The sequence below is a fragment of the Lissotriton vulgaris genome, chromosome 1_1 (genome assembly GCF_964263255.1).
Source record: "Lissotriton vulgaris chromosome 1_1, aLisVul1.2, whole genome shotgun sequence".
NCBI lineage: Eukaryota > Metazoa > Chordata > Amphibia > Caudata > Salamandridae > Lissotriton > Lissotriton vulgaris.
The window spans coordinates 1359708789-1359721500 of NC_141685.1; the positions used below are offsets into that span (position 1 = coordinate 1359708789).

The 12712-nt window shown below is 42.4% G+C and overlaps 1 protein-coding gene across 2 annotated transcripts in view; it reads right to left on the bottom strand.

The window, feature by feature from the left end:
• The window catches only part of LRP1 (LDL receptor related protein 1), a 1437817-nt gene that overhangs the window by 1177727 nt on the left and 247378 nt on the right, over positions 1-12712 (bottom strand). For both annotated transcript variants that reach the window (XM_086966724.1, XM_086966716.1), the window contains exons 8-9: positions 4158-4380; positions 3245-3434 (exon numbers count right to left, since the gene is read on the bottom strand). In XM_086966724.1, the coding sequence (XP_086822850.1) occupies positions 3245-3434; positions 4158-4380 (413 nt within the window). The remainder of the gene's footprint in view (positions 1-3244; positions 3435-4157; positions 4381-12712) is intronic.

Genomic DNA, 12712 nt, shown 5'->3' on the forward strand with positions numbered 1-12712 from the left:
CTAGCCTGTTTGGCCTTCTGCCATGTCATATGCACCACTTTTTTTTGTTTTAACCTACTTCACGCTCCTAGATCAAAGCTACCCAGTCTCTTCTTCAAATCTTGCTTCAGGGACCCACGTGTTCATTTATATTTTGTTCTGAGGAAATATGATGTTTTAGTAGGTTTGCTGAATATTTGCACAATAATTCCCCATGACCACAAGGACATCCATCCAAAGCATGAGGCAGTTGGCAGAGATGATACTCCGGATGCCTCTTTAGTGATCGCAAGAATCTCTGATCATAGTTCCTAACTATCTGAACATTCAAATGAACCGTTGGGGGGCAATCGCACCATCTTGACACAGAAAGGTTCCCTGCCTCAGGGCGTGGAGGATTTAGGAGGATATTGGTTTGTCCCAGGCTATTCAAAACAAGCAGAGATTTTCGTCCACAGAGCATGAGTCAACAGTACTATCAAAATTAACCGTTCGACATGGCGAACATGGTCCAATTGGATTTGAGTCACATGGGGGCAGAAAATGCCTACATTGTGAATTGTATTCTCAGTTTGTGGAGCAGGGCTTGTCTGATCATTCAGCCAGAGCTGCATGTCCCAACATCTCAGTGAGGCACTTGGCTCTGGGATCGGCCGCTGCACGGAAACATCCCTTAGTCTGCAAACTGCCGTGAGGAATTAGTCATTCCAGGCATCCAGAATACAGGTAGTCCTTTTTATGAGACATGACTTTGGTCCTTGATATTTTCATGTCACGGGCTTCGAATCAATTCTTTCCAAGGAAGGAGCTTAAGCTTCTGATGTTACTTTGCTTAGTCTCACGAACACTGATGTATGATGGGACAGTTCTAAATTTGTCCGGCAGAATGTTCCAACAAGAGAGGATGATCTTTATCACGAGGACTAAATCTAATAGAATGGCCTGTAACGTCCCCTGTTCTTTTCCTAAGACACCTAAACTTTGTAATGTTGACGGTCTTAAGGCGCAAAAAGAAAAGATGACTAAAGTCAGCCCTGTGGGTGTTAATAGGCACTTGATTTCAACCAGGAAGGCATTTGAAGTGGTATCTCCAAAAACTGTGAAGAGGGTCCACTGGAACATGTTTGAAGCAGGAATGATATGTCCTGTTTTGGTGCCCATGTGGCTCCAGGTGTGGTGGCTTTTATGCTTGAAGGCAGCATGGAGGACAATTGAATGCGGTCGATTATTCAGTCGAATCTACCTTCTCTCTTGGTGTATTTGTGTTGTATTGTATTGTTTTGTATAAAGTTTTGCTATGCTTTATTTGTATAATCTAGTCTTTTCAGGACCTTATCTGTAACTCTACGTATTTTGTTATAGGCTCTGATTCCAAACAGGACTATTAAAGAGACATGGGGTGATCTTTTCTGATCTCATTGAGAGAAGAGGACCACTCAAAGGAAGCTGTAACTGTTCTAGGGAGTGCTGGATCATGATTGGCAGAGGTTTAGAGCAAGCTGCTCTGGGATTTGTAGTTTTCACTTTCACAACTTCTTGCTGGCTATTGTGAGAATGTTGTTTATTAATGAAACTTCTGAATGCTGCAGGAGTCGGAATACAATAGTTTCATGAATAATCCCTGCTACTGTGCACTGAACAAAACTGGCACCTACCATCATCAGGGCTAGGGAAATTTGCATTTTAACGCCTTCTTCTGGTGGGTCAAACCACAGGTGTAGCAATAGAATCAATTAGGTTGAAACTTGTTCTGCCATATATTCACATGCTATGCACGCTCATGCATTCTGGTGTTGAGTTAAGAACACTGCACCAAGTTCTTCTTTAGTCATTTCGGTAGCAAGTGGTTTTCTTATGCTTTTATAAAGGCATAAAAGCTGGCATATAATGTTTTTGCAGTAAGGCCACGGAGAGGTGAGCCCCTCTCAGCATTCCCTTCATTCATGCCACTCGGCCATTGCCTGGTAGTAATTGGGTGAATAATTATAATCAATGGAATAATAAGCACAAGTATTGATTATCTCCAACATCAAAAGTTACAGATTTTTGGAAATAATGTAGACATAAATAGAGAACTGGATTTCAGTCCAGAGTAATAAGAGAAGTGAGGCCTCTAATAGCAACAGATTTCACTCTGCAATCCTACCATAGGCCTACCGCCGAACAATAGGTTTCTGTAACCTGCATGAGCAGGTACACTATCTATTTCCCTGTGTTTACAGTATGCAGCATCAAAGCCTGAGAACAGATAGCGAAGGTGTGACCGCACATTGTGCTGCACGACAGGTGCACATATTTCTTTAGCTGCTCCACTGCAGGATCTCAAAAGTATCCCTGGGAGTGAAAGTCCAGGTCTAAAGATTGCAGGTGTGGTTTACACACCTTGATACCGCAGGCAAATGAAAATAAGAGTCTCTTGTTCGGGAGCAAGTAGGAAAAAAAATGTACACATTGGCAAAGTGATCAAACTATTGCATTCTCAATATCACTGTTCAAGTTAATAGTGGAGAACCCTTCTAATGCCTAGCTTGAGGAATGCAGTGGAGCGAAACTGGACAACATTTTTAATTGTTGGCAGCAGCAGAGATCATGAAGCCTTCTGATTAAGTGGGGACAAGAAAATTTACCCATTCTTCATACTTAAATATCATTAGTACTTTCAAATAATTCATAGACACCAAACATCTGCAATAATAGACTGGGGTTGTGACATCCCAGACATAGGTGGAGATATTCAGTGCAGGTGAATAGTAAATAAAATACCTTGAGGAAGAAAAAAAAGTTCTACTAACACTATCTCCATCATGGCATTTTCATAAATACTGATCTATGTGTAAGATCTTGGAAGGATCCTAAAGGACGAGTTATTCAGAGCTTATGAATTTCAATAGAGAACCCAAGATGGAGAAGTAAAGTTAACTTCTAATTTAAGTTTTACTTAATTTTTCTTCATTAATTTTATGAGAAGATCTCAAAAATATCCCACACAACGGCTGAGACATTCTTAGTTTGTGCGTTTTAATACATGTACCCTGATGGAGAAAGGGGATTACGTTTTACGGATGATTCATCAGTTTGACAATATTGGAGAGGAACACAGTAGGAAATTACACACCAGTGCAATGCAAAGAGTCAAAGGTGGGTTCTTCTTAAGAAGCAAAAGGGCTATGCTCAGGGGCACCAAGCTAAGGATTAGGTAAAGACATAAATATTAAATTGCGCTGCTGTAGAGGAGCCTAGGATTAAAACTCGTCTTACAACTTACCAGTTGGCTGGCGACGTTGGTGGTAAATGTGCAGAGCTCCACCTTTGTCCACTCTGATCACTACCTGGTAGTCAGTGCTGTTGAAGCGGTTCACTCGGATCACGCTGGTCTTGGGCTGTCCATTGGCATTGTCAGAGTTGGTGGCATACAAGTAGTTCTCAAAGACAGTCAAGCTGTACAAGTGTTCAATCTGTCAAGAGGACACAACCAGCTTTTGTCAATATTAATGGAGGAAAATAACTACCTACAGCCACCTATATTTGTGCACAAACTAAAATCCAAAAAGAAAACAAAAAATCCAGACAAGCTGCACACATGCTCCCCTACCAACTCCCAATGCTGCTCACAAAAATATGCCAACGCGAACTAAAAACGCAAAGGAAAATAAAGAGAGATATAGTTAAATTGTGGGAATGTGCAACACTTCTGTCTATAAAGGAATGGTCCAGAAATATGGTGCACATGTGCATCAGAAGCAGTACATAAAGCTTGAAGGGGCCCCAAGAAGTTTAACAAGGTGTGTGTGGCCCATGGAAGGAGTTTGGGGGCATTGCGTAGGGAAAGATGGAGACCTGGAGGTGAGACACTCAAGGGGCACTATTAGCATGGTTTGCCACAGATGATGTGCCTGCAAGTTATACCTCGTAACTAAAGTATAAAATATACTGTGCATTATACTGCGTGAGGTGATACTGTAAACCTGAGATTACCACTTCAAGTTAATTTTGAACTCAATATTGGAGAACTTAATAAAGAGTTTACAAAAAATACTAAGGAAAACTACTTTTCCTCTCCAATGCCTTCACAACTCTTCAGTACCGTGTTTGAATTGCATGACCACTGAGTTCCACGGACACCAAAATAAGAACATAAAATGGGAACGAAAATGCAAAATCCAAATGATGTAACTTACCATTAGTCCTTGGATGATGGTGTGCCTGTTCTTGCCTTCGTAGTCCACCACTTCGATGTAGTCAAGATAAGCATCAGCCCAGTAGACCAGGCGGCTCACCAAATCAAGTGTGATTCCATGAGGGAAGACTATCTTGCTGTCGACCAGCTTGGTCCTATTTTGACCGTCCATGTCACACCTTTCCACTTTGGGTATCTGCCCATAGTCTGTGAAAAACACTTTTCTGTACAAAAGGAAAATAATTCAGCATTAAAAGATAGTAGGTCCTGAAATCAATATCCATGAATTCTTAATGTTTTACCTATGTGCATGTTAAACAAAAGCTGTATTTTAAGGAACAATTATCAACTTCTTCCAAAATTAGCAACCCCTTCCAGAGGTAGACGGTCTGCCATCCACTACGCATCTCAAAATCTTCCAGTAGCAGTAAATATGTCAAACACAAGCAGTCTTACATATTACAGAAACAATAGCTTTTCTTGTTTGCAATATAATCCTCCTTTTACAATACACCAGGTGCAAACAGCTCTCCTCTACATCTTAAAAGAACAAGTGTATTAAACACAACCAATCTTTACATCTTATAGAAGCAACAGGTCTGTCAACTACAACCCATCTCATTGTCTTCCAGAATAGCTGTCATTTTGTTAGAGAAAGATGTTGCACGTGCTCTTAGCTGAAATAACATGTCCTCCAACTCATACCAACTCCAACATCTTACAGATTAATCAGGTGTTTGAATCATGTCATTCTCGATCAACATCGTACCAATGCAACAGATCCATCAAAAAAGAGAATTAATAACTTTTTACCAAAGAGTCATTCAAGGACAGCCATAGCCTACATGAGGATCAGATCTACTATCCTGGCCCTTTCCCAATGTCGTACAACACAATGCCAACAACTCCTTCACAACCCAACACGGAACCTACAAGGGTACCAACCACAATCCTCCTCAAAATCTTTCGGAAAAAACTGTTTTCCCAAATAAAATCTAATTGCAACATCTTGCAAGAGGTACTAGTCAATCAAGGAATGCTCTTTCCATCATCTTTACAAAGTAACAGATCTTCCCACCACAAACCTTCTCAATATCTTTCAAAATAACAGGACTACCTCCAAACGCATCTTCTTATAAGCGGAGCAGCTGTAATAATTACAACCCTTCTCAATATTACACACACAAAACATGTCTACCAGAAAACCGCGCTTATCAGCATCTCACTGCACGTTACGAACTAAAACTAGACTGCTTTACCATAAAAAGTCTGCCAGCTAAAATTCCTCTCAATGGCTCATAATAAGTCTACCAACTGAAACAAATTCTAAAGATTATTTTTCAGCAGGTTCAGCAATATTCTACCAACTGCAATAGATCTCACCATCTTAGTGTTGCATATTTAGAAACCCAGGTAATCTGTCTCCCGATATCGGAGAGCAGCACATTGACCAACTAAAACTCTTCTCTGTATCTTAGAGGAGCATGTTAACCAAAAACAACTTGTATATCGAAAAATAACATTTTGTTTTACGGCTTTGTAAAGCATTACCATCCAACTCTTTGATGACCTCACGGCACTTTGGATTGAGGCTACATCTAAAGATTGGCAGGTAGCAGGATAGTGCAAAGCACAAGTAGACAATGGACGGAGAGCTGAAACTTTTCAGACACTCGCACCCAGTCCCAGATCTGGGTTGAAACCATCATCGTTCTTTATCTCACTTCCCCACCCCCGGTCAGACCCAGCCATATGCAAATCAGTCTTTACCCTGTTCCTCATGGGAACAGTACATCCAGAACTGCCAAGCCAGTTCTTCCCTGGACCGTAAACAAGCATCCTAGGACTGGTTTCAAGGATAATGCACACAGGCCCAGTGATATAAGACTCACTAGACCATCATAAAGGGAGAGATAGGCTTAGGGCATATGGTCACTGACTAGAAAAGAATATAAAGCCTTAAATAACAGAGCCCTGAAAGGCGAAGGTGGGATGCCAATATTAGGTGTCTGACCAGCCAGGAATTGTAGGACAATGGAGGAAAAAAGTCAAAGAAAGAAGGATATCCCACAGCTATAGGTTTACCAGAGCAAATTCACTTTTGATATTTACAACAGAATAATTACAAACTAAAACTCGTCGTGATGACTTACAACAGCAGTCAAATAGAACTCTTCCCAGACGTTATCAACATATATACCAACTAAACCTCTCCTCAATGTCTTAGGGCAGCTTGTCCACCTGCTAAGGTAATTCTCGACATTTAGCATTTTATAACAATGTCCTACCAAAGTAAAAGTGCCACTTTAGTGAAGATTATGGACAAATAAAATCCCCTTCCTTCTCTGGAATTTCAGAAAAAGAAAGTAGCTGGCTAATGTTGACTGGATCTCAATACACTGTATGGTCCCAAAAATTAATTTCAGTGGGCCGGATATTTAATTTTTTTTTAATTATTAGTGCTCAAAAATAGAGTATGTATGTGGTGCCAACATTAAATATAATCAACATGAATACCACCCTCAGGCGTGAAAATGAGTCTGGGCATCTCTGAATGGTTTGATGAGTGGCAAGAGAATAGGTTCAGTTTTAGCCTTGGAGCAGAAAAAAGGGTCAGTGACACCGCCATACTTTCCATAAAATAGGGCCTGCTAAGGTCTAGGCCAGGGGTCTCCAACCAGTAGCTCGGGAGCTACTGGTAGCTCACCAGCACCCTCAAAGTAGCTCTCAGGGGTGAAGCCAAACCAAGCCAATCTCAGAGATTCTGTGTATATTTTAAAGAAGGCAGCACTGCTCATTTCAATACCCTTAAGAGTTACAGACAGCCAAACCAATGGCAGGGCCTGTTGATAACCCTCAAACACACACTGCGGTGACCAATCAATCAAGAAGGGATTCATAGAGCGCACTACTCACCTGTGAGAGTCTCAAGGCGCTAGGGAGTGTGTGGGAGGATTTGGGCAGCTCAGGTCATTCGAAATGCCAGGTCTTGAGGTTCTTTCTGAATGCTTTCAGTGTGGGGCTTCATCTGATGCTGAGGGGGAGTTCGTTCAAGGTCTTGGCCATGATATAGGAGAAGGGTGTGCCTCCTGGTCTGGTTCTGTTAATGCAGGGGATTCTGGTAAAGGCCTGGTCAGCAGAGCAGAGGTCTCTTTTGGGGGTGTAGAAGGAGATCCTTTCATTGAGGTATTGGGGTCGGGTGTTGTGGAGGGATTTATAGTTGTGTGTGAGCAGCTTGAAGGTCACTCTTTTTTCGATGGGGAGACAGTGGAGGTCTGATATATGCTGGGTAATGTGGTCTTGTCGTGGAATGCTGAGGATGAGTCTGGCTGCGATGTTCTGGACAGTCTGAAGTTTGTGGAGTAGAGATTAGTTTATTTCATCATACAGGGCGTTCCCGTAGTCCAGCCTGCTGTTGATGAGTGCATGGGTGACGGTCTTCCTGGATTCGGGGGGTGGGTCCATTTGAAGGTCTTGCTGAGTATGCAGAGGGTGTTGAAGCTTGTGGAAGCTGCAGCGTTGGCCTATGGGTCTGCCACATGAACCTTCTTTATCCACTTTAAATCTCTAGAAGAAGGAGATTGGGCATATTATCTGCCCTGCGCGATCAGTCGCACTGTGTATGCCATCAAAGAATAGTGGCAGCAGTAACCAGGGCTGTCCCACCAAAGGGTGTGACTGCAAGAACTAGAGTGAACATTTGTTAGTTGGGAGCATGATCAACCAAAGAGCTGAGGGAAGAGAGGATGCATCCAGGGCAGAGAAAATTAAAAGCATCACATTCATTTTTGTGTGGTTGTGTGACATTGTGTCCTTCCCACATAAACAGTGTTGAATCCTTAAAGCTACTCCTAGCGTCAAGAACTGCCAAATATGTATGCTGGTCTCCATCATAAGAGTATAATCTCTGACTCAATTGTACCCATTCATGGTATAATTGTGCCATAGCCATAATATTTTCGTCCTTGACTATTTTGAGAATACAAATCTAGAAATTACATACTTGCTGCCATCACTGACATATTAAGAGCATGACTGGCCTGCTTTTAGCCATTCCGGACAGAGTGGCAACCGCTTCTCCCATAATGATGGCCATAACTGATATATGTTGGGCATCCAGCTGTGGCACAGTGGTAGCCCCGGTGGGTGTTATTAGCATAACAGAGGCATTCTTAGTGTTATGGTGAGGAAGCATGGCCTGTAATTCCAATACCTGGGTATTTGAAGCATAATTTATCTATGAGAGACATTTTTAAATGGCGGTATTCAATGAAAACAAAACGCTGACGTTTAGGGACCGTGTATTTTCTAACAATGAAAACTGATTAGATTTTTAAAGGAAACAATTATGCTTTTTTAGAAAAGGTTTTTCTTCTGGAAAATTGAGTTTGATTATTCAAAGTGGAAAGGGATTTTGTTAGAAAAATAAGTATATTTTCAAAAACTAATATGATAATGAAGACAAAATATTGCAATTCTAAAACACATTTAAAGTTGTTAGCTGAATTTGAGTTGGGGAGACTTACTGCTGTGGTAATACCCTTTGTGGCACACAGCATGGGATGATTTGGATTTTACTTGATTACAAGCATTTAATATTGATAAACGTTTTAGTAGCATTCTTCTGATAAATTCACCTGGAATTTTTGTGTGGTTACTACTGATGATTGTGCCTAGGGTGGTCAAACTGTAATGTTAATACATATCATCAGCATTTGACAGTGATAAAATATGCTAGTAGCTCAGCAGGACTTTCCTTGAGCAGAATTAGCTCTCACTACAGAAAAGGTTGGAGACCCCTGGTATAGGCAATGAGACTAGCAGACTTTGTCCAGGCCACAGACGGTCCCCAGTTGTGTATCCATATCAGTTCGAGGAACAAGATGATGTCCACAAGGCAAAAGAGCCAGACCCATCTCTGTTGTTGTGGAAGATGTATGGCACGAAATGCCGTGCTCAGAAGTGAGGCACAGAAGCAAAACAGGTGGTATGCAAGTCCAGCTATCACCTGTTCTCACGTCTACCTCCTTCCACCTCCAGTTCCCCAAGAAAAAAAAGGATGTTTCCTAAGCCCATGGATAGCCTTAATTCTGGAGCAGTGAGGTGTGAAAGGCGCCATCAATGCCTCATCTTACAGCTGCCACAGACCAGGGCTGCTGAAATTGAGGTCTGTGCCTGCGACCGATGCAGAGGTCATTCCATCAGCTCCTGGAAATGAATGGTTTAAGTAATAAGGTTCAGGAGTCAGGGGAGATAGGCTCGGAGCTGCTCTCCACAGCACAACCCCTCCACAATCAATCAGAGAATGTATGCATCAATGGAGGCGCCCTAAGGCACGGCACTTCACTCAGGAGCTGCCTCTCTGCTCCATCTTTCTTGCCCTTCATTGGGGTGGTTTCAGATTAAGAGGGACTGAAAGCTGCAAAACATTAGATTAGTATATTCCATCAATCTCTGTGTTATAACATGATGGCTGGTATAAAGATAGGGCGTTACAGCGGTGTGTGTTTACCCCTATGGCACGGGCATTTCAATGTCAATGGGCTTGAGATCCACCCCCACTACGTTTCATTAACCATGACAGCAATCCTTCGATCATCTGTGTTCAGTACTTCACGTCATCTTCCTGGGTCTAGGCTATCATTCTACTTCACGTCTCAGGTCATTAGATCACTAAATCGCATTTCTGGGGTCATATTCAAGCCCCCTTCAAACCCCTAGGACCAGAAGCTCACTACCATTCAAACCTCATCAGTGGTCATTCACTTGCTCCTTCATATTTGTCTTTGCCTGAACGCACTACAATTTGCACCTGTGAAACTTGGAGCTTCCGCCGCGCCCAGTTATCTCTGGGGTAACCGCCCCTCCCCCCACCTCAGTGGTGATGCGCTCACTGATTCACATCCCTGTGCAAAAGGGTTCCCTAAAACCCGCGTATGTTGTCATGAACTCGGATATTCTTCCAAATTTCTCTTAAGCCACTGGTTCCTACTCTACTGCTCTACTATACAAAGCAGTGGAACTTGTAATTCTTTCCATTCATAGTGAGTTGGAGAGATCTAATCTGTTATTATCAGTAGGGTGTGCCCTAGTGCTGAAGGGAACATAACAGTGATTTTAGTTGGGATTTTCATAGGATGCTCTCGGAGAACAGATACGTTTGCACTTTTGCCGAAGCTCATGAAGGATAAACACTGATAACACTAAAGTAGGTGACCCGGACATGCCAGTCATAGCCCTTCGCCTGACATATGGACTTCCGTTCTTTTTTAAGAGGAACTCCACTTCAGAAATAGATGGCAATGGACTTCCGTAATCAATCTTTGGAGGACCTCTGGGACTTGATCCTTACTGCCCATGAATTAGGCTATTCTTGATACGGTTGCGGATTAGGGGCGCTTCTCCACTCTCGGACCTGTTGGTATGTACTAAGTAGGAGTTATTCCAGTCACAGAAGTGGTCACAAGCCCGCTCTCCTGCTACCATGCTCCCTCTGTCCTTTTCTCTCTTTTTCCTAGCTCATACCCCTTATCCCACATCTCTAACACCATGGGCTCACTCCCAAATACATTTGTGTGGCCATTAACGGACTCCTCCAGACCTCTGATTTGGTGTTTACATGTGTGCCTCTTACATCTGTGGATATGGCTTCACTTTTCTTCTCACATCTGTTTTTAAGACCTCATCTAATTCAGACACCAAACCCTCATACTGTACTTTTGTGGTCAGGATCGTATTCCTTCACATCTATGTGGTCTTCAGCACACTCATTCAAACGTCTGTTGGGTTATGGGCACACTCCTCTAGCCATAAACTCACCCCCTCCACTTCGCTGCAGCCACGAGTTCCTGCTTGTGGTTTTGATCTCAGGCCACAATATCCTTGTTGTCGTAACCTCACTTCCTCTCACTCCTTTGTAGTGATGAGCTCATCTCCGCAACATTGTGGCATTTAACTCGCATGTCCCTTTAAATCTGTGGTCATTATTTCACTCTTCCACATCTGGCATATCTGTTCAATCAACCTAACCACATTTCTGTTGTCATGAAATCACTTGTATGCATGACCTTTTTACCCTCCTCCCATATTCCTTTTTCTTGATTACACAACCCATGTACATCGCTTTGGTACATGTTTCCAGTCACAGATCTTGGAGATACTGTCTTCTTTGATGTTTACACTGATGATGGAAGAATAGTGTCATCTTAGATGTTTACATTGATCGTGAAAGCACACACACAGCAACCTGAACAGGTAGACATGCACATTTGTAAATAAATAGCTAGTGTACATACCAAGAGATTTATTCTCTGAAACATGATGTTTGAAATACAATGAAACAATTCAAAAGCATAGAGTATCCAATGTGTAAGGGTGATATATATAAAGCAATCCTGCAAAGACGAGACGAACCCTTAACTGGTGCAAAAATTCATTTAATGGAACCCAAACAGCAAGTCGACCATAGCGCGTTTCAGCCCGCGAGGGGACTTGATCACATATATATATTATTACTATAATGGCCAAATTCTGTATCAGTCTTGGAAAACGGTTCTAACCTGTATGTTCCAGAAGCTGCAGATGTAATGAGCTAAAATGAAAAAAAATCTCATCTCGGATGGCTTTGATATAAATTGGGGGACACTGCTATAAGAATAGGGGTTTGCCTGCGAACTGTAATAAATAGTTAGAAAATGCATAAAAGATGTCAACCAGCTAAGACTCCTGTAACGAAAAATGTAAGCCCAGGATTTATCAGCTAAGACCTATCTTAATGTGTGTGTTACACCCATCTTCTCCCTCACCTTGGAGGAGACCAGGCCTCCAAGAAACTACAGAGATGCACACCTCACCAGTTTCTGGGAACCATGATGGCAGCGCATATTTGGAACTGATGCGATCTCCAGCAAGTGCGAGCACAGAGGACCAGGTTTTGCACTTTGTGGGGGGCGATGCCAAACAACAGAGCTGTGTAGCCAAACCAACCACTACAGAGAGCAACTCAGCTGACAGGGCAGGAGCTTGGGAAACAGATTAGTGGTAGAGTTGTGTCCCCTCTTCACTGCGCCCTTCCCTATCCAAGACAACTAACTTGAGGCCAGCTGCAGATACCTCAGGTACTCTAAGAACAATACTAGTGATTCCAGAGAGCCCCCACAAAACAGACAGCCGATACATGAAGAATATAGAATTCTAATGGAAAATGGTGACCAACTAAAATGGGGCCAACCAGTCTAATGGGGCTGCCCCGACAGTCTCAAAGCAATCCAAGAGTCAAATAATTTCTTCAGTGTTGCAGCAAAGCAACTGAACAGTGCAACTGAAGAGGCAGAGGATTTATCAATTCTGACCAAGAGGGAGAATGTTCTAATGGCATCAATAGGCAAGGTCCATAACAAACTGATATAGTGGGGTATAAGATGAGGGTGTATGAGGAAAAATTAGGAAAGGTGGAAGCAAGCTTAATGGACAAGGGGAAGACTACTGATTTGAATGAGGGATGGCTGGAAAAATAGTACCTTCCCACACAAAGATTCTAGAGGGATTTTATAAGGT